Genomic DNA, 21,173 nt, shown 5'->3' on the forward strand with positions numbered 1-21,173 from the left:
CCTAAGATCCAAGACCCGCAAAAGTTTAGAAGTTCAAAGACTACACCCGGAGTACAACGACTTTGAGGAGGTGACGGGGAGTTACGCTCCAAGAAGAGTCTTGTAAGTTTACATTTATAGTGAGGAGGTAACGGGAAGTTACGCTCCAAGATATATATTTGTAAAGGCTTCTCCGCCTACTGTAAAGGAGTTTCTTTATAGTAGAGAAAATCTCGAGTCCGGGGAGGAGCTCGGGGACTGGAGTAGGGGTGAGTGGACTCCAATTGTTGAGTTAGCCACCGCGAACCAGGATAAAATCTCGTGTGTCGTATTACTCTTACATTGCTTCCGCACACATAAACTGCCTATACTCTCGATAAAAGCTATTCAAAAGGGGAATAAATTTTATTACACCACATCAATTTTTAAATTGGTGATTAAGCTATTCAACCCCCCCTTCTAGCTTAAATTATACTCTATCGGGACCTAACAGATTAAAGCTTAAATGTTTGTTCTGCATATACAAAAAAGAAAAGAAAAAAAAGATATGCTAATGTTAGCATGATTACAAATCAGCTTTCACCTTCTAAGGATGAAAGGCAGTTGAAGAATGACAATTTCTTCACTCCTAAAGATAACGGCAAATATCTGAGAACAAGTTTAAATACCTATTTATCATCATATATTAATGTTTGAGTACCTGTTTTGCATATTAAAAAACAAATATTGTGTTCATATGAGGTTAAATACACAACAGCCTTCTCATTTAGTAAAACAAGTTTGCAAGTAAGACAAATAAATCAAAGAATTGAAAAACAAATCATTTAGAATACTATGTCACATCCAAAATAATAATATAAAGATCAAAAATTGTGTTTTTTCCCATTTTCGTAGTAGGTGTAACCATTACAATATGTTTGAATTTTAGTACTCCACTAAGTATAGTCATGCATGCAATTCTGTTATCCATTAGATTATCATATTTTTTTTAATTCCTAACAAATTTAAAAATACAAAATCTTATTCTCAGACTTATTAATTAAATCATCTATTTTTTAACTAAGAGAACAAACCAATGAGATACGTAGTTGGATTGATACACCATCATCTTGTAACTCAGTTATTTTTGTGTCTCTATAAAACACCAACCGTCTATCATCACGGAGGCATCCGAACATATAAGTTGTCTTGTACATTTGTACCGTAAATTTCTTTATGCCAACAATTATATGGTTTTGTAGATCTTCATCACATCCAGTGAGCACAGAAGCGTGAACCCTGTTTCTCTGCAAACATTTGACATAAACAAATTTATATTATGTCTTTCTTATAAATTTTTTAGAAGTTTTACCAACCTTGTTATCAAACAATAACATGTTGGACTTTTTGAACTCCGTGTTATTTATGGAGTGGATTTATTTTGGGAAAATCAATTGATACGTCACTGAACTATTCCGTTTTTATTGTTCAGGTCCCTAAACTAAAGATTCCGCATAAGAGGTCATTAAACTTTTGAATTTTTCCTGATCCAGTCCCTCCGTTACGGAGATTCTGACGCCCGTCAGAATCTAGCTGATGTGGCAGACGTTTTTTACATGTAAGCAGCTGATTTGTACACTAATTGAGAGAATAAGCTAAATTTAATTCAAAAATAGTCTAAAAATATATCACATGTCCCTCACGTGATATATTTTTATGAAAACATCTACTTTATTAAGTAGATATATACATTAACGTATTGTAACGTTATATTAGAAAGGGGTTTAGGGTTCATTCAAGTGTCTAGGGTTCTTAAGAGGCTTCATTAAATTAAGGGAATCTCTGATTATACACGCACATATAAGGTATGTTACTCGATTTTCTTCGGCTTTTAAACACAATTAACACCATACATCTTGCATCGCTGTTAAAATCAATATGTTTTTGTGCTTTCACAGATGCAATCGGGCATTAATGTGGTGATTCATCACGGGGAGAGTTCACTGAGAAGAATCGTCTCAAATATTATAAAGGAGGTAAACTCGAGTTTGCTTTTAATCAAAGTCCTGATGTCTTGTCTATTCCTATGCTTGAGAATTACATTCGAAATGAGCTTGGGCATAAAGAGTTTAAGATTTATTGGCACAAATCCGGTACATTGATTAATGATAGTAATTGTAAGTTATTGTGGAACGATGATTGTGTTAAAGAGATGATTAGCTATGGACAGCGGTGTCGTAAAATAGATTTGTACATTGACCATGCTTGTGACAGAGCTAATGAGGTAGAAAACAATTGGGAAAATGAGGGTAATGAAAAAGTCACTAGTGATCAGAGTGATAAGAGGGATGAAGAATTAAGGGGTGATCAGAATGAGAAGGGGGATGAAGAAGTTAGGGGTGATCACAGTGAGCATGAGGGTGAAGAAGCTGAGGGTGATCACAGTGAGCATGAGGGTGAAGAAGTAGGGGTAGTGAGAGTGATAATAGTGAAGATTTAGATTTTAGTGAGGAAGGTAGTGGAGATGATAGTGAGGATGAAGATTATAACTATAATCTTAGTGACCTTGATGATGATTGGGATGAAGTGATGACTAAAAAGAAGAAAGTGGTTGAAAACAAAATAAACCCTACTCAAAGTACTGCTTTAGAAGATGATCTGAACATGCCTTTAAGTAGTTTGAAATCTCAAAAGATAAAAAAGGATAAGAAGGTTGTCGTCGAAGATGATGAAAAAGGATGGGATAGTGAGTACGACTCTGATTCTTACAAGATTATGGGGGAAGAAAGTACTGATTCTAGTGATGGGGAGCAGGGTAATTCAGTAGGAACAAAAAAGAGGGTGAGAAAGAGTAAAAAGAAGGTGCATCCATCTTTTAACAACAGAACTCCGATGAAAAACATTGAATTCGAACCTGGATTAATGTTCACAGATGTGAAGACTTTAAGAAATGCAGTAATAGATTATAGTGTTGAACAAAAGAGGGAGATATGGTTTAAAAAGAATGATTCACAGAGGTTACAAGCCAAATGCAGAGAAAACTGTCCATGGTATTTGTTTGCTAGCAAAGTGGATGAAACAGGTGCTTTTCAAGTGAAGACTTATGTCAAAGATCATAACTGCATACTTGTGCACAAGCACAAACTTGTGAGATCAGATTGGTTGGTAAGAAAAGTAGGTAATAAGGTGAGGGCCAATCCAAAATGGAGACTTAGGGAAATACAACAGCATGTGTATGAGGTGCATGGTCTGGTGACATCAAAGAACCAGTGCTGGTTAGCTAAGAAAAAGGCTCTTTCAGAGATAGAAGGTGAGATTGCTAAGCAGTACAAAAGGCTATATGACTATGGTGCTGAAGTTATTAGTTCAAATCCAGATAGCACAGTTAAAATTGGAGTAGACAGGGCTGATGATGTTTCTACATTCAAGAGAATATACATATGCTTTGGTGCTTTGAAGATTGGTTTTAAACAGGGCTGTAGGAAGATCATAGGCCTTGATGGCTGTTTTTTAAAAAGTTTTGTCAAAGGAGAAATACTAGCAGCAGTTGGTAGGGATGGAAACAATGGGATGTTTCCAATTGCTTGGGCAGTTGTGGATGTTGAATGCACTGAATCATGGGAGTGGTTCATTAAACTGTTAAGGGATGATCTTGAGCTTGGCAGTGGTGCAGGGTACACCTTGATGACTGATCAACAAAAGGTCTGTCTCTTTTAATTTTGTTTCAATTATGCTTTAATAACATGCTTCAATAACTTGCTATACTTATGACTCACCATTTGATATGCTTGTTTTTTACAGGGTCTGAAGAATGCCATAGATAACATCCTACCTAGTGCTGAACATAGGTGCTGTGCAAGACACATTTGTGCAAATTGGAGGAAAAATCATCCAGGAGCAGCTCTAAAGAATCTTTTTTGGATGGCTGCCAAGTCAACAACTGTTGAAGAATTCAATATGCACATGGATGAAATTAAAGGTATTTCCCCACTTGCACACTCAGATTTGTTGAAGACTGAACCTAGGTATTGGAGTAGAGCATTTTTTGATACAATTACAAAATGTGATATGGTAGACAATAACTTATCAGAATGCTTTAATAGTTGGATTGTGGAGGCAAGATATAAGCCAATACTTGAGTTGTTGGATGATATTAGGTTACAAGTAATGGAGAGATTATATAAGAAAAGGGACTGGATGAGTGGAGTTGAAAGCACATTGTGTCCTAGAATAGTTAGAAAGTTGAATTATAGCATTGAGGGAACTAAATTTTGCAAATCAACATGGGCTGGTGGGGATGAGTGTGAGGTAAGGGATATAGAAGGTGGTCAGTGGGTGGTAGATATGGTTCAAAAGACATGCAGTTGTAGGAGGTGGGAACTATCTGGCATTCCTTGCACTCATGCATGCCAAGCACTGCAGAGCATGAATGTGAGGCCAGAGGACAGGGTTGATATTCAGTACTATAAAAGTCTTTACATTGAGGCTTATTCTAACCTCTTGAGACCTATGAGAGGTGCAATTTATTGGCCAAAAACAGGGTACCCTGACATAGTTCCTCCTAAGGCAAGAAGGATGCCTGGAAGGCCAAAGAAACATAGAAGGAGAGAACAAGGTGAGGAGAGGGGAGGCTCCAGACTGGGTAAAAAAGGGGTGATGATGCACTGTAGCAAATGCTTGAAAGCAGGTCATAACAAATCAACTTGCACTGCAACTCAGGAGGAGGTATTTGAAATACAAAAGGCTGCATCTGAAGCTAAAAAAGCTCAGAGTGAGGCAGCAAGAGCACAATCAGCCCTTAATGTAAGTCTGACTGTCCTTAATTTTTTGTAGACATAATGCACTTGTAATTTGTACTTACACATTTATTTTGTCAGAGGAGTAAGAAGGCAACAAGTCAAAAAAAGAAGGCATCAAATCCAGATACACAGCCAACTCAAGGTGAACCACAGCCAAAAAGAAAGAGGGGAAGGCCTCCAAAAGCCAAAAATACACAAGTGTTGCCTCCACCACCTCCCATACCACCATCTGGAGTTGGTGTGTACAAGTGTGACACAGATGGACATGTGTATTTCTCATCTGTTGGAGGTTCAGTTACAAGAGTGTCAGATTCACAGCCACCACCTACAAGGCCAGAAAAACCAAAAGGGAGAAAGAGTGCAAGCCAGCCATAGCTTTTACTTTAAGACTTCTGAATTTGAACTAATGTAATCTAAGTTTTTGAAGCAGTTGCACTAGTATTTAGAATGCTTTGGATTCTAATTTAGGATGCTTTGGATTACAATTTATTTTGAACAAGTAATGAATTTGGGATGCTTTGGATTGCAATTTATTTTGAACAAGTAATGAATTTGCAGTTTCATTATTCATGCAGTGTTTATAAGTAGTTTCAGTTCTTATCAAATGCTATGTTTATAACCATATTGCTCTTTTTCATTCTGATTTGTAAGCAATTGAATTAATACAAAATCAAAAGAAGGCATACTTCATTTCATGTGAAAATCTTCATTGCACTCTGTCTCTCTTTTTCATTCATCTGTTAAGGATTATTACAAAGCCACAAACCAAGAGAAAAATAAAAAATTTAAAACATGCCAACTGAAACTCAAGCAGCTCAATGTGTTTGGTTTTCATCTTCAACTGGAAATTCACTTCTCCAAGTTCCATTTTCTTCACAGCTTCGAGTTCACCAATTTTAGCCTCCAACAATGCCACTTTCATGCTTTCAAGTTCAGTTCTGGTATTCAAATCATGCGACGACTTGATTCCTTGATCAGAATCTTCATTGCACCATTGAAAAAATCCACAGTATTTGTCTTTATCTTTGTATAATGGACATCCGAAAAAACTCCTCCCTTTACTATTGGGTTTTTTAGATGTCCAAATCGGACATTCAAACCCACATTTGCAAATAATCGATGCTTTCGTACCCATCCTCGAGCTCACAGTGTTAGAGCTTTCAGTTGATTTCATCTGATATGATGTACACAAGATTTCCCCAATTCACTCTATGAACCCTAATAATATAAATACATACAGATGGGTGTTTATATAGATTATAGAGGGTAGAAAGTAAAATTATATCACGTGAGGGGCATATGATAGGATTTTACATTTTTTTTGATTTATTTTCGTTAATTCTCTTAATTAGTGTACAAATCAGCTGCTTACATGTAAAAAACGTTTACCACATCAGCTAGATTCTGACGGGCGTCAGAATCTCCGTAACGGAGGGACTGGATCAGGAAAAATTCAAAAGTTTAATGACCTCTTATGCGGAATCTTTAGTTTAGGGACTTGAACAATAAAAACGGAATAGTTCAGTGACATATCAATTGATTTTCCCATTTATTTTCAATGCTCTGCTTGACATTTCACCTGACGGCCCGAGAATTGAATTAGATAATTTAATTAGCTACATTAAAGTTTGTGGAATGTTAAGAAAGATCCCTCACATTAAATGTGTTGTGAAAGGAAATGAATCAAAACAAACTGTTCATATTAGACATCAGCTATGTACAGTTGGAGTCACACAACCTAAACACAATACAACACAATAAAGTTTTGTTTAAAAGTCACAACAAGAAATTCGCATTCACACAACAGTCATGAGACAATGGTTGAAAATATACCCGTTGTCCCAAAAAATCAAACCACGGGGTTTTCTTCGCTATGAAAAAACTGTTGTCTTGCTTTCCATCCAACAACGTTTATAGAAAAATTGCACACTATTTTCTAAGCTGTTCGATTTGACTTATTTAGACAACTGCGTTTTCATGGACAGTTCTTTATAACTATTTTAGACAAGGGTGAACCAATGTTGTATGTTCAAAAATGCATTCTATCTTAAGACAACTGTTATTTTACGAGATGTTGTTTGTAACCATTTTACACAATAGTGCATGCATGTTGTATGTACAAAAATTCATTCTATCTTAAGATAACAATTTTTGACAACTCCGTTATCTAATTTAGACAATGGTTTACTAAAACTGATATCTTAGACTTTATCAAACAACGGATTGCAAATACCATTGTAGAAAGCAAAGTTCATAGACAATGGTTATTAGCATTATGAGATAATAGGGTTCATACAACAGTTTAGAACAATGTTGTATGAAAATATAACATTGTTTTAACAGTTGACTAAAGCTCGATTCACCACTCCTTAAAACATGGTAATATTGTGTCTATCATGTTCACATAACAAGAAAATATACGATGGTGTTGTCTCAAGGATAACACTACAATATGCGTCAAACAAAAAATATGGTCTAAAGAGCTTTAAGAAGGCAGTTAACCACAACTTACACTACAACGAAAACACCATTAGACAACACTGATCAGACAACGCACGATGAAAAAAGCGTTGTTTGGAAAAAAGACACAACACTTTCTTTTCTTCCTCGAAAAACTATTGTCCAACACCTACGACCTACAACGGTTAAAAAACTGTTGTCTACTAAATTCAATCAGACAACGGTTTCTTAACTGTGGTATTGTGTAATGATGCATGTTAGACAACTGTTTTGAAAGCCGATGTGTGAAGAAATTTTAGACAATAGTTCAAGAAACCGTTGTTGTAATTAGACAAGTGTTTTATTTTTTGTGTTGTTTACGAGCAGTTCAAACAAGGGTTTTACATAGTGTTGTGTGACTGGAAAGCTAACATACAAGTGTTTTTGTTGGCATCGTAACATGGCCTTATAGACAAGCCTGTACTAACTAATAAAATGTTGTCTAACTGAATGAATTTTAAGAAAATAAATGTACATAAGAGAGTGCAAAGATTCAAAAGTCCTAACCAAAGTTATAACAAAATAATCAATTTCTTGATAGTCTTAGGTTTTTCTTGCATTAGATCAAGAATTGATCAAGGAAAGGCGAATTTTTAACTCATTAAAATGAAAATTTATTATACAACGGTTTCCTTCCCACAAACCGTTGTCTACAGTACTTTTATACAACGAACGTTTCGTAAAGCGTTGTTTGAGCTTAATTTAGACAATGGATTCTCTAACAACGGTATAACTTGTGTAACAGTTGTGTCATTTTCAATGATACAACAGAGTTACGTATAAAAACCGTTGTCTGTTAGACACTACAGGACAAAATATACCTTTTTACAATAAGACAAAATTTACGTTTGACTAGTATTGTTAAAAAAACATACAAAACACACATAAAAAATTTTAATTTTTTTTTATACATGACTAATATTGTTAGTTCTCGACATCCGTACGGTTAGATCATCGAAAAAAATATTTAAAAATTAATATTGAGCTAATCTTATACATAACAAAGATTCTATCCAGTACTTTCTAAATAGTAAACATAAAACACATACTAATACTCACATCCGAACTACAAAATTGTGTTGGTATTACAAATGAACAATACATATTTGCATATATGCATAATATAAATATATATTTTAATACAAAGAGTAGAAAAACAATAATTGACCAAGAAAATGCGAATTTTTAACTCATAAAAATGAAAATATATTATATAACGGTTTTCTTCCCATAAACCGTTGTCTACACTACTTTTATACAACGGGTTTTCCCTGAAGCGTTGTCTGAGCCTATTTTAGACAATGGATTCTCTTACAACGGTATAACTTGCGTAACAGTTGTGTCATTTTCAATGATACAACAGAGTTATGTATAAAAATCATTGTCTGTTAGACACTACAGGACAAAATATACCTTTTTACAATATGACAAAATTTACGTTTGACTAGTATTGTTAAAAAAACATACAAAATAAACATAAAAAAATTTAATTTTTTTTATACATGACTAATATTGTTAGTTCTCGACATCCGTACGGTTAGATCATCGAAAAAAATATTTAAAAATTAATATTGAGCTAATCTTATACATAACAAAGATTATATCCAGTACTTTCTAAATAGTAAACATAAAACACATACTAATACTCACATCCGAACTACAAAATTGTGTTGGTATTACAAATGAACAATATATATTTGCAAATATGCATAATATATATATAAATATATTTTTTAGATAAAAAGTATAAAAATAAGAATTGATCAAGATACGAGAATATTTGACTCTTCAAAAAAAAAGAATTCATTATACCGCAATTATTGGGACACAAAATGACCAAAATTACCTTTTTATTGTTAATAAATTTATAGTATTTTTGTTAAAAAAAATTATAAGATTATTTTTCTAATTTTTTTATATTCCTAGATCAATAAATACGAGGATCAATTATTTTGCTTACTAGACACAATAATCCTACTAAATTTTGTTAAAAGATCGTATAAGATAATTATAAAATATCGACTGTATATATCACTAATTATTGCATATTTAATATTCTATTTTATAAGATATTTTGATAATAAACTATAAATAAATACTTGAAAAATTCATTTTTTTCATAATTCAACTACGCATTATATTAAAATATTATATTTTTATTATTTGTAATACAATTTCTGTATCTCCACTTTGGAGATGTGCCATTTCAATTCCCCCAAATAATTTTTACTTCCCCCCTTGGCATTAACACAAATTTTCGTTTCCCCCCTTTTGTATCTCTCTTCCTCTCTTCTTCTTCATCTTCAATTTCAGATCTATTCTTCTGCATCTCAAATTAGCAGAGCACCTCCAATTGGGTACTAGCTACTATGATTTGTTCACGGCACACTCTTCTTCTCTCCTCCCTCTCCCTCAATCCCTAATTTTCATATTGTCTTATGAAATAGAAATGGCACACTCGACTTGTCTTCACTCCAGATCTGCTCGGTCGACAAATCTCTCTCTCTCTCTCTCTCTCTCTCTCCCTCTCTCTCCCTCCCTCCCTCACTGGCTCTCTCTCCGCCCCTCCCTCTCCCTTTCTCTTTTCTCAGTTTTCTCAAATGTCAAGACCAGGTATATATATACATCTAATCATTGTATAGTTTTATTGTTATTTCGGGTTTTTTGTTGTGTGCATTTTATGGGATGGTAATGATTGATTTGGTTGTTCTAAACTTTGAGCTTGCTTTGTTTTGATTCGAGAAATTTGTGTGAATTCATTTTAGGGATATTTAAGATCCATGTATTACATTTTTTAGTAGTTTTTTTTTTGTATTTTAGGTTCTCAATGGCATTCCCATATCCAAAGTGAACGAAATCACTTTATATATAGTGATTTGCCGTTAATTTTCTCCATGCCTTTACTAGATTGACAAGTTCATTAATATTGATTCATACATATATATATTTTCGTATTAATATGTCATTGGATTGCTGAGTTTATGGTTTATTTGGCAGCTCAACTGCCAAGATTGAGAGGTGTAGTTCTGCATAGTGTTATACTTTCTGGTCTTCGCGTACTCTGCCATGTAAGTTCACACTTTGCTTCGACATCTACAGGGTAAGTTCCTATCCTCCTTGCTTGCAATGGTTTCATGCCGGCCAACCAAATAATCTACTTGGTGTTTTATGTTGTTGCTAGTATTAGGTAAATATAGCTCCCCTAATCTTTCATGTCTCTATGTATTCTGAATATCTCAGCTGCAATTTTATATTATCCAAAGCTCTAGTTTTGCAGAATATAAACAAAATCCGAAAAGTAAAGTCCCCTGTGCTAGTGATACATGTAAGTAATCCCTAATATTATATTTGATATCATAGGATTAAGGTATACCTCTTTTTTGCCTTCCTTTTAGATTAAGTAATAGACGGGAGTATTAGTAAAAATTAACTGGTTCAATTTGATGATTGGCGTCCAGGTCAAGGTGCCAAAAGCGTCAAGCAGGTGACTTTGTTAAAGCTATTCCCAAAGGTACGTATAATGCCCGGTGATTTTGAATCACCCTTTTAGTGCCAGACTTACCATACTACTATGTTAATTTAGGTTTTGATCAGGAATACACCAAAGGAAAATATCCAGCAGAAAAGCAGCTGGAATCAAAAATTCAAGAGCATGTGAGGCTGGATAGTAAATGTTTCTCATTTTTTCCCCTTATTCTTCTTTTTTGCATCTGAGAATGCAGACTTGTTATTTTATATAATTTATTTTGTATATAATCTTTTGCTTCTGCATGGTTGAGAGGCAAGTGGCTCTACAGATAATTGCAAGCAATCGAGCATTTCCTTGAATCTCAAAATCAGTTCTCTATTTCAGAGTATGCATTGCAGAGACTTGCCCCTGGTAGGTAACTTATTAATAACAAACTTGCAGGTTTATGCTCAAACTAGTACATGACCTTTTAACACACAATTGTAGATGAAGAATCTGGAGTCTAGGCTAAAGATCTCTCTAGTGCTGTGACATCAAATATAGACCTCTGACCTGAGTCATCATTCTCCAAATCTTACTTATTGACTAACACAACATACCATGCAATATCTTCTTGCTTATAAATATATTTCCAAGCTTCTAGGCAACCTCCATTTGTTTTTACTTGGTTGTTCCCTGGTAACTGTCTTCCTCTATTTTAGATATCAAATCTTTTTATCTTCTATAATTACTCACTTCAACTTCTTCCTTTTGTGTTCAGGTGCAAAGTCCATTCTTCTTCTAAATATTCAAAGCAGCTATAAGTGGGAACAAGCTGCCTCTGCAAAGTAGTTCTTCTCTTTTCTAGTTGAGCTTTTGTTAGTAGAATTTGGTGCTTGCAAGCAAATTGGGTGGCAATGTCGCATACCTTCTGCACTTTAAGGCCTAACCTGATCGTGTTTTAGATTCTAGTATATGTTCTATCCGTATGTAGTATGCAAGTTTTCCCCGTCATTTAACTTATGTCCATTTTGATAATCACCTTTGGTTTAAGATATTGTTTCCTTAGATCTTCTGTGACAATTTTGTATGTGATTGTATGTTGAAATTGTAGTTGGTAATGAAAACTTTTGTTACTAATTTATGGCTTGTTAATTATATTCTTGAGCATGGTTTAATTAGGTTATGTTGAACCATTGTGTGATATAACTAAATACAAAAGGACAAGAAAAAGAAAACAGTTGTCTCGAGACCTACAAGCAACACAATTTTAAAAATAAAATCGTTGTCTAAGACATATACAAATAAGTAAATGGTAGTAATAAACCATTGTCTAAGTCAATATTATTCGAGCATTCACAACAAAAACCGTTGTAGAAGAGCTTTCACACAACAGTTTCATTATATAAATTATTGTTATAAGGAGCCTTACACAATTGACCACTGATCGAAGCCCGTTGTACATGATAGTAGAACACGAGCCTTTATAACGCAAACAATCTTGTCTGATACTCTTATTAACAAGTAAATATATCCAAAAACTATTGTGGATATCCTCCCTAACAACATCATTTTTGAAAACAACTATTGTTATGAAGAGTTTCTAACAACACCACGTTTAAGAGAAAACGTTGTTGGTTCTGGGTGTTGCACAACAATTTTTTTAATGTAAACCATCGTGTTCAGCACTATCACACAACGGTGCGCACCGTTGTCTGATACGCATATCAGACGGCGTCTCGATAGACCACGGTTTTCCGTGGTCTCAGACAACGGGCAAAAACCGTTGTGTGATGCTGAATCTGTTGTAGTGTTAGTATTGGAAACACTTTTCACAAACCATTGTTTGAAAGAGTTCCTTACATTATTCAGGTTCAACCTGTTGTCTAAGACAACATAAAATAACCGTATTGACTTAAAACTGTTTTGATTAGCATTTCAAACAACATTATGTACGATGGTGTTGTCTCAAGAATTACACTACAATAGGAGTTAAACTAAAAATGTGGTCTAAAGAGCTTTAAAATGGCAGTTAACCACAATTCATTATTGGAAATACTTTCCATAAACCGTTGTTTGAAAGACTTCCTTACAATATTCAGGTTCAACCAGTTGTCTATGACAGCATAACATTACCGTATTGTCCTAAAACTGTTGTGGTTAGCCTTTCACACAACATTCAACAAACTACCCGTTGTTTGACAAATAATATACAGAAATTTTGCACTCTTTGTTGATAGTAACTAACGGTTGTCTGCTTGAAAAAAACCATTGCAGGTAAATTCTTCCAACAATACCATCTTTTATAAAACCTGTTGTTGAATGTGATTTTTGGTAACAGTTATGAAACTGTTGTCTCTGTAGCTTCCAGTAATGGTTCTATGCACTGTTGTCTGATCGAAATCACACGGCTCCTCAATAGACGACTAAAATTTTTGACATCAAATAATGGTGAAAAACAGTTGTAAGATCGTGTTTTTCTTGTATTGAGTGTAACATTATAAATATTTAAACAAAAGTAAGCAAGTCTGCCCCCAAACTCACTGAGTAAGCTTGTCTAAACATGAGAACTTTTCCTTTTCAATTTGAAATCTGCCATATAAATATGACTGTAATTTTATCATTAATAATAATCTCGTTAATTGAAGATCTAATCCAGAATTAAATTATGTACAATGTACAATGATAAAATCTCTTACCCTTTAAAACAACGGAAAACTACATTAACATATAAGTTATAGAATTTAGTCAAAATCGTTATGCCGCGATCAAGTATGAGATTTAGTCTATCACTTTAGAATAAAATTTTTATTTTGTACTAAATCATGTTTGCATTTATTATCCAAAAAAAATCATGTTTGCATTTTGTACTAACTATAACTAATTAGTTCATTGTGATGTTTGTTATAATTGTTTCTCAATTGTTTCACGTTATGATGTAAACAAATTAGGTAATGGTCTTTAAATATAAGGATTTAACAACTATTTCAAGGACATTACCTTAATTCTCATTATAACGTTACACTCATTTAAATATATTCTAAATCATCACATAATTTTTTTAAGACCATTTTATAACTAAACTAATTAGCTTACAAATTTAAAGTACATGCCAAAAAAATGAATAAATATTTACTGAACTTTTATATTTTTTATTCTTAATTTGATGAATAAATGTTTTTTTAAATAATAAACATAACATATCGTCATAAACATTTACTAATTTATGACCGCAGGTCGAATAGCCTCTTAAAGAATGATTTTTTTTTTTTGTAAGATTTTGTCGTACAACTTCCCAACATAGTCCTAATTTTTATTTTAAATAAACCTATGAATACTCCATCCTTAAGTTTATACGGGATCTATTAAACGACATAACCTATTTAATTAATAATATAATAAAAAATCTTAATAAATTTGTAAATTTAGTTCATTAATTGGTTATATTTCAATGTAATTATTAATTAATTTTAAACATTATTTAATGGTTTTAACAATTTATATAGTTACATATATATTAACATTCATTGTGAAATATAATAAGTTAGAACAATCTTAAATTTAGTTTCATCCGAATTAATAATACATGGTGAAGCCAACATGGTGAGGAACTTAATGAAGCCAACATAGTGAGAAGTACTTTGTACTTTTGGAACAAATATTTGTCATGGTTTTAAGGTGGAAGAACAAAAAACAGCAGCAGACAACAACCACTACTGACCTTCACGCTACATCTTCCACTACTCAGATACCAGGACTTTTCGACCTCAACCGCGACTCCTCAGCAACCACAAAAGATTAAAATGCAACAAAAGAATCAGATTCCCGCTTCCAGATGTTTTTATCAGCTTCAATTTGGTCACTAGACCCCTTTTGTAATGATCATGATTTACTTTTCAGTGAAATAGCAAGTTGATTATCAACTATGCTGCAATCAAAACTTTAACATTTTACTAATCAGTTGGATTTGTGGAATCAACTATGATTTCTATGCTATATAGAGGTTCCATTGTAGAATTTCTTTTATTATGAAATAGCCGAGCACCGCGGGCATAAATGCTATTGTATATTAACATTCAGTGTGAAATATAATAAGTTTGAACAATCTTAAATTTAGTTTCATCCGAATTAATAATACATCAAAGATAAAATAAATATCACATGATAAACTTCATTTAAAATACAACTTAATATAAATTAAGGTATTATTTTACGTTAAAGATTTTATATTATAATATAAAAAATTTGTCCCAACCAATAAAATTTTGATAAAATGAATTTGAAACAAAAATTATGCCAAATTGTTGGAATGACAAGATTGACTGGTCTATACATTTATCATCCTTTAGGCAAAAAAGCACATCTAATCTTCAAGATGCCATGACAACAATAAAATGAGTGACCAAAGTTGTTGGTCCTAGGATGTATGGTAGAGGGGGTTGAATGCAATACTGATAATTTCGAATATTAATTCAACAACAAATATAAGATTTAAGTTTATCAATAGATTACGTTGTAAGCTTGAAGAATAGAGTAGTTTAACTTCACAAAATAAATGTATTATTTATTTCGTTGTTTTTCTACAATTTCAAAAAGGTGTTTCTCGAATTTACACATCACAATCATCATCCCGTAAGTCTGCAAGTAAATTATGCTTTTCCGGCTACTTGTAGATCGCAGCCCATGTGACTTTCCTAAAATGCAAATCAAAGAGATATTATAATGTATGAAAAGCAACTTAGGATACATTCTATTTTGAGCTTTGCAAATCCCAATGGATAGTGACTTGACATCTTTTAGGCCGCTATGCACGACTTTGTATATTCTTGAAATTCAATTGTAGACTTTGCATGTGTGCTACAAAAACAGAGGTTTGACTTGATGAGGAATTAAATCCTATCCCGTATCTGCGATGAAGGAAAATCCTTTTATAAGTACTTTAAGAAAATGGGAATTATATTTTAAAATAGATTGTATATACTTTATAATGATATAAGTTTTTAATATTTTTTAGTTATATAATAAATATAAAGTTTGGTCAAATTTTCGTCAATTTGATCATTACTGGTGAACTTAGGAGGACAATATAAAATATACTCGCTCCGTCCATCATGTTGTTTATGGTCACTATTTGCACGTATTTCGAGCTTCCTATAAAGTATAGTTTTATAATGTTTATTTATTTTAATTTTCTAGATAAAAGTTTAAACATCAAATTTTTATTCAGGAAAAATGTTTTAAAAAAATATTATAAAATAATATGTTATAATAATCTCAAAATGCGCTCCAAACAGTAACATATAGGCCGAGACGGAGGGAGTAAATTACTTAAAATTTGTTGAATTCGAAAGTGTTGTACCTAATTTATAAAGAGTTGGTTAAGTTGACTATTCATTGGAATGCATATATTTGATCAATATAACCAATTGACTTGTGTTAAAATGTACTCTGGCCCAGATGTCTTTCAGCCCAAGATAATCATTTCTGTGACATGCAGTTTTATTAGACAGCAATACAGACAAGTGCAGATATGTACAAATTTCTCATGCAACTGTGGAGTAGAACTTATATAAAGCAGGAGAGCTACTCCTTCTTCCTCGAACCGCCTTCTCCGTACAATTCATTCCATTGTTTCAGCTTGTTCATTGCAGATCCCTCGGCTGCATAGCTTGCTGCAACCTGGCAAAAACTGCAGATTTTAATGTGGGTTTTTGCAGCCTAACAGACACACCAGTGAACACATTGAAATATCAATTTTAAGTGCAACAACTGCAATTGTAAGCTGTAATTAATAAAGGGACATAGCGCGTTACTCACCTGATTTTTTGCTTCCCGAAAGTCTGCCATGTTCAATGGCCTTATAGTGATTGTTTTTACCTTTTTTTCCTCACGTGTGACTGAAGTACCTTCAGAATTCTGACCCTCTTGAATTTTCCGTTTTTTCCCCTGCAGTTGGAGCAATGGTAAATATTAAAATCAGGACACCCTAAAGAGATAATGCTTTTCAAACTCATTGTCAGGAGGTGGCTCCTGTTACAAGCATGTTACAATCAGTAAGATGGAACATTTAATATATAGCATACATAATATACAAAACAGAAACTCTTCTGACATAATCAGTAAGATGGAACCGAAAGGAAGGATTAGTCAATAATAGTTTGTCTAGGAATTAAGATTTCGATTCACTGAGATATTTTACACATGGTGAATCTAGAGAAAAGAATGGTTTTAACTCAAACATAGAAAAACTGTTTATTAATAGCTCCCACATTATCGGTATTTTTGGTGCTGCATTCGAACTATCCTATCCTTTACTGTTGGAGCTAATGTTTCTGGTTCGCCTTTATTCTCAGGAATGGTACTTCCTGTTCTTGCTTCCGAACTTGCAGTAGGTTCCTCTCTTCCAGGTTCTTCCTGAAGCAAATTAATATCATATAGACAACAAGATCAATAAATTCAGAGTTTAGACTGTTGATGAAAGCGAACCTTGGGAACTTCAGTTACTGATTTACCTTCCTGGAAGAGACTTAATGCACGAGACAAACTGTTCCATATCTCATCGTAAAAAGTCAGAGCTAATTTTTTTTCCGCTAAATTTTTAATATTATATTTTAACTAAGAATCCAGAACTTTGTATGACATAAGAAGTATGAAGTACGATAATGATCTAACCTTGCAGATGAAATAACAAGATAAGAGATTGCAGGCACGACAATTTCCTGAATGTAGTTACTAAGAATCACTGTGTCTGCTGAGCAGATTGATCCTAGATCACCACAGTATAGGTCATTTGCTGCAAGTACTTCAGTGAGATGTGATTCTTGTTATCTTGACACTGAATCATCTTCATATCCTCCTCTAGTCGAGACTTCCAACTTACATGATGAGATTCATCATCTGGTGCTTTAGTTTCAATTTTGTATGATAATGTAAGCCTGTCATCCACTTCTCCATAGTCATCACCCGGGTCTAAAATGTGTGAACCAAGGATCATCACTGACCCTGATAATTTCGTCAACATATTTTGGAACAAGATATACGTCCGTTGTGATCTGCATAGAATCTTGTCAACATCTCTGGGATAAAGGATGATGGGACTGGTCTTCGAGACTGAAACAAGAACCTGCAGAGTAAGCCACAGTAAGCTACTCCAACAGTTTTAAAAGTATATCGGAATACTGAATCATTGAGCTGCCATTTACAATGGAGAGACTAAGATGACATGTAACCTTGTATAGCGTCTGTACTAAGATGTCATTTATATATGGTATTTGGTTTAGGCATCATATGTTCTTTTCCAATATCATATGTATGCTTTTTTGTTTTCCATTATTTCAGGCAAACCTATTGTTTGATTGTTCCGGCCTACTGATTCGTTTGTTTTTATTATTACTGTTCTTTGTGCTATTAAAGTCGGGTGTTGTTGTGGATATAGCCTCTCTACTCGTTAAGTTTAGCGCACATCTTACCTCCCTAGACCCTGATCTACCAGCAGATTCATCTGATATGTTTGGTTTGGTCTAATGATATGTTATAGTGAGTCTGCGCAACACCTTCCCTAAATCTATGAGTGGATACATCTGATATGTTTGTTTTGGTTTGGTTTATAATACGTGTAACGAGAGAAAAACTTGTTCATGTGTATACTGTAAAAATGAGAGGGACCTCAAGTAGGGGCCAAATAGATAGTCTTGAAATCTTTGATATTTACCTCTTTTAAACCTAGTTCATCTTATACATTACTTTCTCCATATAATGTATACAATTCTAAATCCAAAATATGTAAAGTTTTTTACAAGAACACCATCTTTTTATTCAAGACGAGGTTCTTAAAATCTACCTGGTTTTGTAGCTGGGCTACTTGACATGATCCTATTCAATGAATCTGCCACCTCCTCCAGAATTTCCTCCTCTGCTGCGACCACGTCTTGTCCTCGCCAGTTTGATCGATTTGTTTGGAATCTTCCTTCAAATCTATTGCTTACATGTCCACGTCCTTTGCCTGTAGTACGTTTTGAGTACAGCAGCTTTTCTGAATGTATCCTATGTCAACAATGCGTCCTCTGAGGGGTTTTATCCTCATCACTTGAAACACAAGAGAGTGAAGAGAGTTACGCATCCAGCTGATGCGAGTATTAATGAATTGAAATTTTATTAAATTATGTTCGCTCTTAAAGATGTAGCTTTTATAATATTTTCTTGTAAATCTTTAGTATAATTAATAAATATTCGTATTATCTACATGTGAATGTTTTTCTAATATTAATATTTGATAATGTGTTTTTGTTATTAATATTAGGGTTATATGATAGTTCCGGTTTATATTGACATATAAATTGTATTAAGGTAGAATACGTTAGAGTTAGGATGAGTTACATGATAGTCTGTTTTTGTTTATATATTAATATAATATATAAGGAGAGACATGTTGATATGTCTCTTATTATTAATATAATTGTTTATATATTTGTAAAAATATATTCCAGATTTTTTTATTTATAATTGTTGGTATTAAAAAAATATGAACAATTATATTAAAAAATTTATATTTATAGTTTTATTTTAACGTCATTATATTTTTTAAAGATTTTAAAATTAATACTTTAAGGGCAAATCATGGAAAATAATATATTTTAAATGAGTTCTAGAAATATTACAAACGTGGTGGTATTCAATATAAAATGACAATCGTTACACGCCACAACAGACAAGAATGTTTGGCTTTGTAAGATTTGTCTATCAACAAACTGTGAGGAGAAGGGCAAACTCCCTGACAAGTATGACAACTTTTCTCACTCTCAACTACTAATTTTGATCCGGCTCAACTTTGTATAGTTTCTAGTTTTAATTTAAGAATCTAGAGGAAGCAGGGGGAGAATCTGTATAAATTTATACAGATACATATTCGATGTTAGCTTATGAGAGCCCTTTAATTTCGATTTTGAGGCAGTCTATGAAAATCATTTAGATGATCCCACGATTGTTATATTAGCTAGCACAAGAATAGAAGCTGATCATCGTGGTATTGAAATTGTACAATTGTTTTGAAACTTATATCCCATAAATATGCCTATGCTACAAACTGTTTTTTCCCATTTTCAGAATGATTGACTATTAGAAGCTTGAAGTCGACAAAAGTCTATGTTAACCTGGATCATAACGATGTTATTATGATGCGCCAGAGAGTGATTAACGAACCTTTCATCACGTAGCATCTTTTCTACTTCTATCCGCTATATTATTGCAAAGACGAGACGAGTCTTACACTCTAAATAATCACTATTGTCGTGCTTAATATTGTTTTGAGGTTCAATATTAGGCAATTTTAGTATGCATTTGTTTTCAGTTGTTTCGGATATTTTTATAGTTTCAATGTCTTCTGATGCTTTTATTATGATAGTTAGTGCACCCTAAATTTTTCATTTACCAGTTCTATTAAGATGATTGCGTCTATTTGTGTGAGGATTAGAACATCAAGAAAGCTTAACAAAAGAAAAATAGATTTATGCCGCCATGTTAAACAATGTGCAAGAAATATCCTAGACAATTAGCTAGAAATATATAAAAAAATAACGTGATGTCCACTTTACGGTCATTCATTGCACTGTGACATACAGGATTAGCATATCTGGAACATAAAGGTACTGATACACCGTCCTTCTTCTAATAAGGCTTCCATTTATCAAACTATCCCACATGATGGTCGCGTATTCTTTTGCGTTTCTTCTTTAGCACGACGTCCAGAGAAATGCTAATATCTCTTATGTTGATACCAGTCACTGCCACTACTTTTAGCATCACAACTTGACGATGAAGCAGCAGCAGGTGGACTTCCAGAAAATCATGCATCACTTCTTCCCCCATTTGGTGCTTTCTTATGTTTATCTGCTATTTGCACCAGTGACCTTTTCCGCCACCTGTTCGAATCAACTGCCCTATCTTCACTGCTCAAACCACCAAGTGTGGACTATGGCCAAACTCACTCAAACAAAATAACAGATCTGAAAGTTATCAACACCAAATAAATGTGATAGACTCATCCCCGTTGCAACACTGTGATCAAGCACGTCCCCCATACAGGTCACCACTTCTGATATATGCACAACAAAGAAAGACATATCAGCTACATAACAGATTATGGAATACATTTCTCCATCAGTATGGAAATACATTTCTCCATCAGTATGTTTACATCAAATATTAGCAATATATGTAACAATAAAGCCCTGAACACTGGCCTCTTTAGAATTCCTATTTCTTAGGTGTAGGAAAGAAAATGGCCACATTAGGTATAGTTGTATCAAAAATTGTGTTTCTATTAGTTTTAAGTACTTATACAAATATATTCAAAAGATATGGAAGTTTTAAGTCACCTTTGATTAGAAGTCTATGATTTTTTTCACTTGGACAATAAAATTTATCTCTAAAATGTTCAGAGCAAAATTTATTTCCCGATATTTCATCAACAC

The 21,173-nt window shown here is 33.4% G+C and overlaps 1 protein-coding gene across 1 annotated transcript; it reads left to right on the forward strand.

The window, feature by feature from the left end:
* The first annotated feature begins 2,547 nt into the window (after positions 1 to 2,547).
* Positions 2,548 to 5,132, forward strand: LOC135150369 (uncharacterized). Its single transcript, XM_064086645.1, has 3 exons — positions 2,548 to 3,660; positions 3,760 to 4,761; positions 4,836 to 5,132. Exons 1-3 carry the CDS (start codon positions 2,548 to 2,550, stop codon positions 5,130 to 5,132), a joined length of 2,412 nt encoding a protein of 803 aa, XP_063942715.1.
* The last annotated feature ends 16,041 nt before the right edge of the window (positions 5,133 to 21,173 follow it).

The sequence above is a fragment of the Daucus carota genome, chromosome 2 (assembly GCF_001625215.2).
Source record: "Daucus carota subsp. sativus chromosome 2, DH1 v3.0, whole genome shotgun sequence".
NCBI classification, from domain to species: domain Eukaryota; kingdom Viridiplantae; phylum Streptophyta; class Magnoliopsida; order Apiales; family Apiaceae; genus Daucus; species Daucus carota.

Excerpts from the sequence above, each read along its gene's own strand:
- LOC135150369 (XM_064086645.1), top strand. The coding sequence starts at position 2,548 with ATGACTAAAAAGAAGAAAGTGGTTGAAAACAAAATAAACCCTACTCAA. Across the intron at positions 3,661-3,759 it reads TGATGACTGATCAACAAAAG|GGTCTGAAGAATGCCATAGA; the intron begins GTCTGTCTCTTT and ends TGTTTTTTACAG. Across the intron at positions 4,762-4,835 it reads GAGCACAATCAGCCCTTAAT|AGGAGTAAGAAGGCAACAAG; the intron begins GTAAGTCTGACT and ends TTATTTTGTCAG.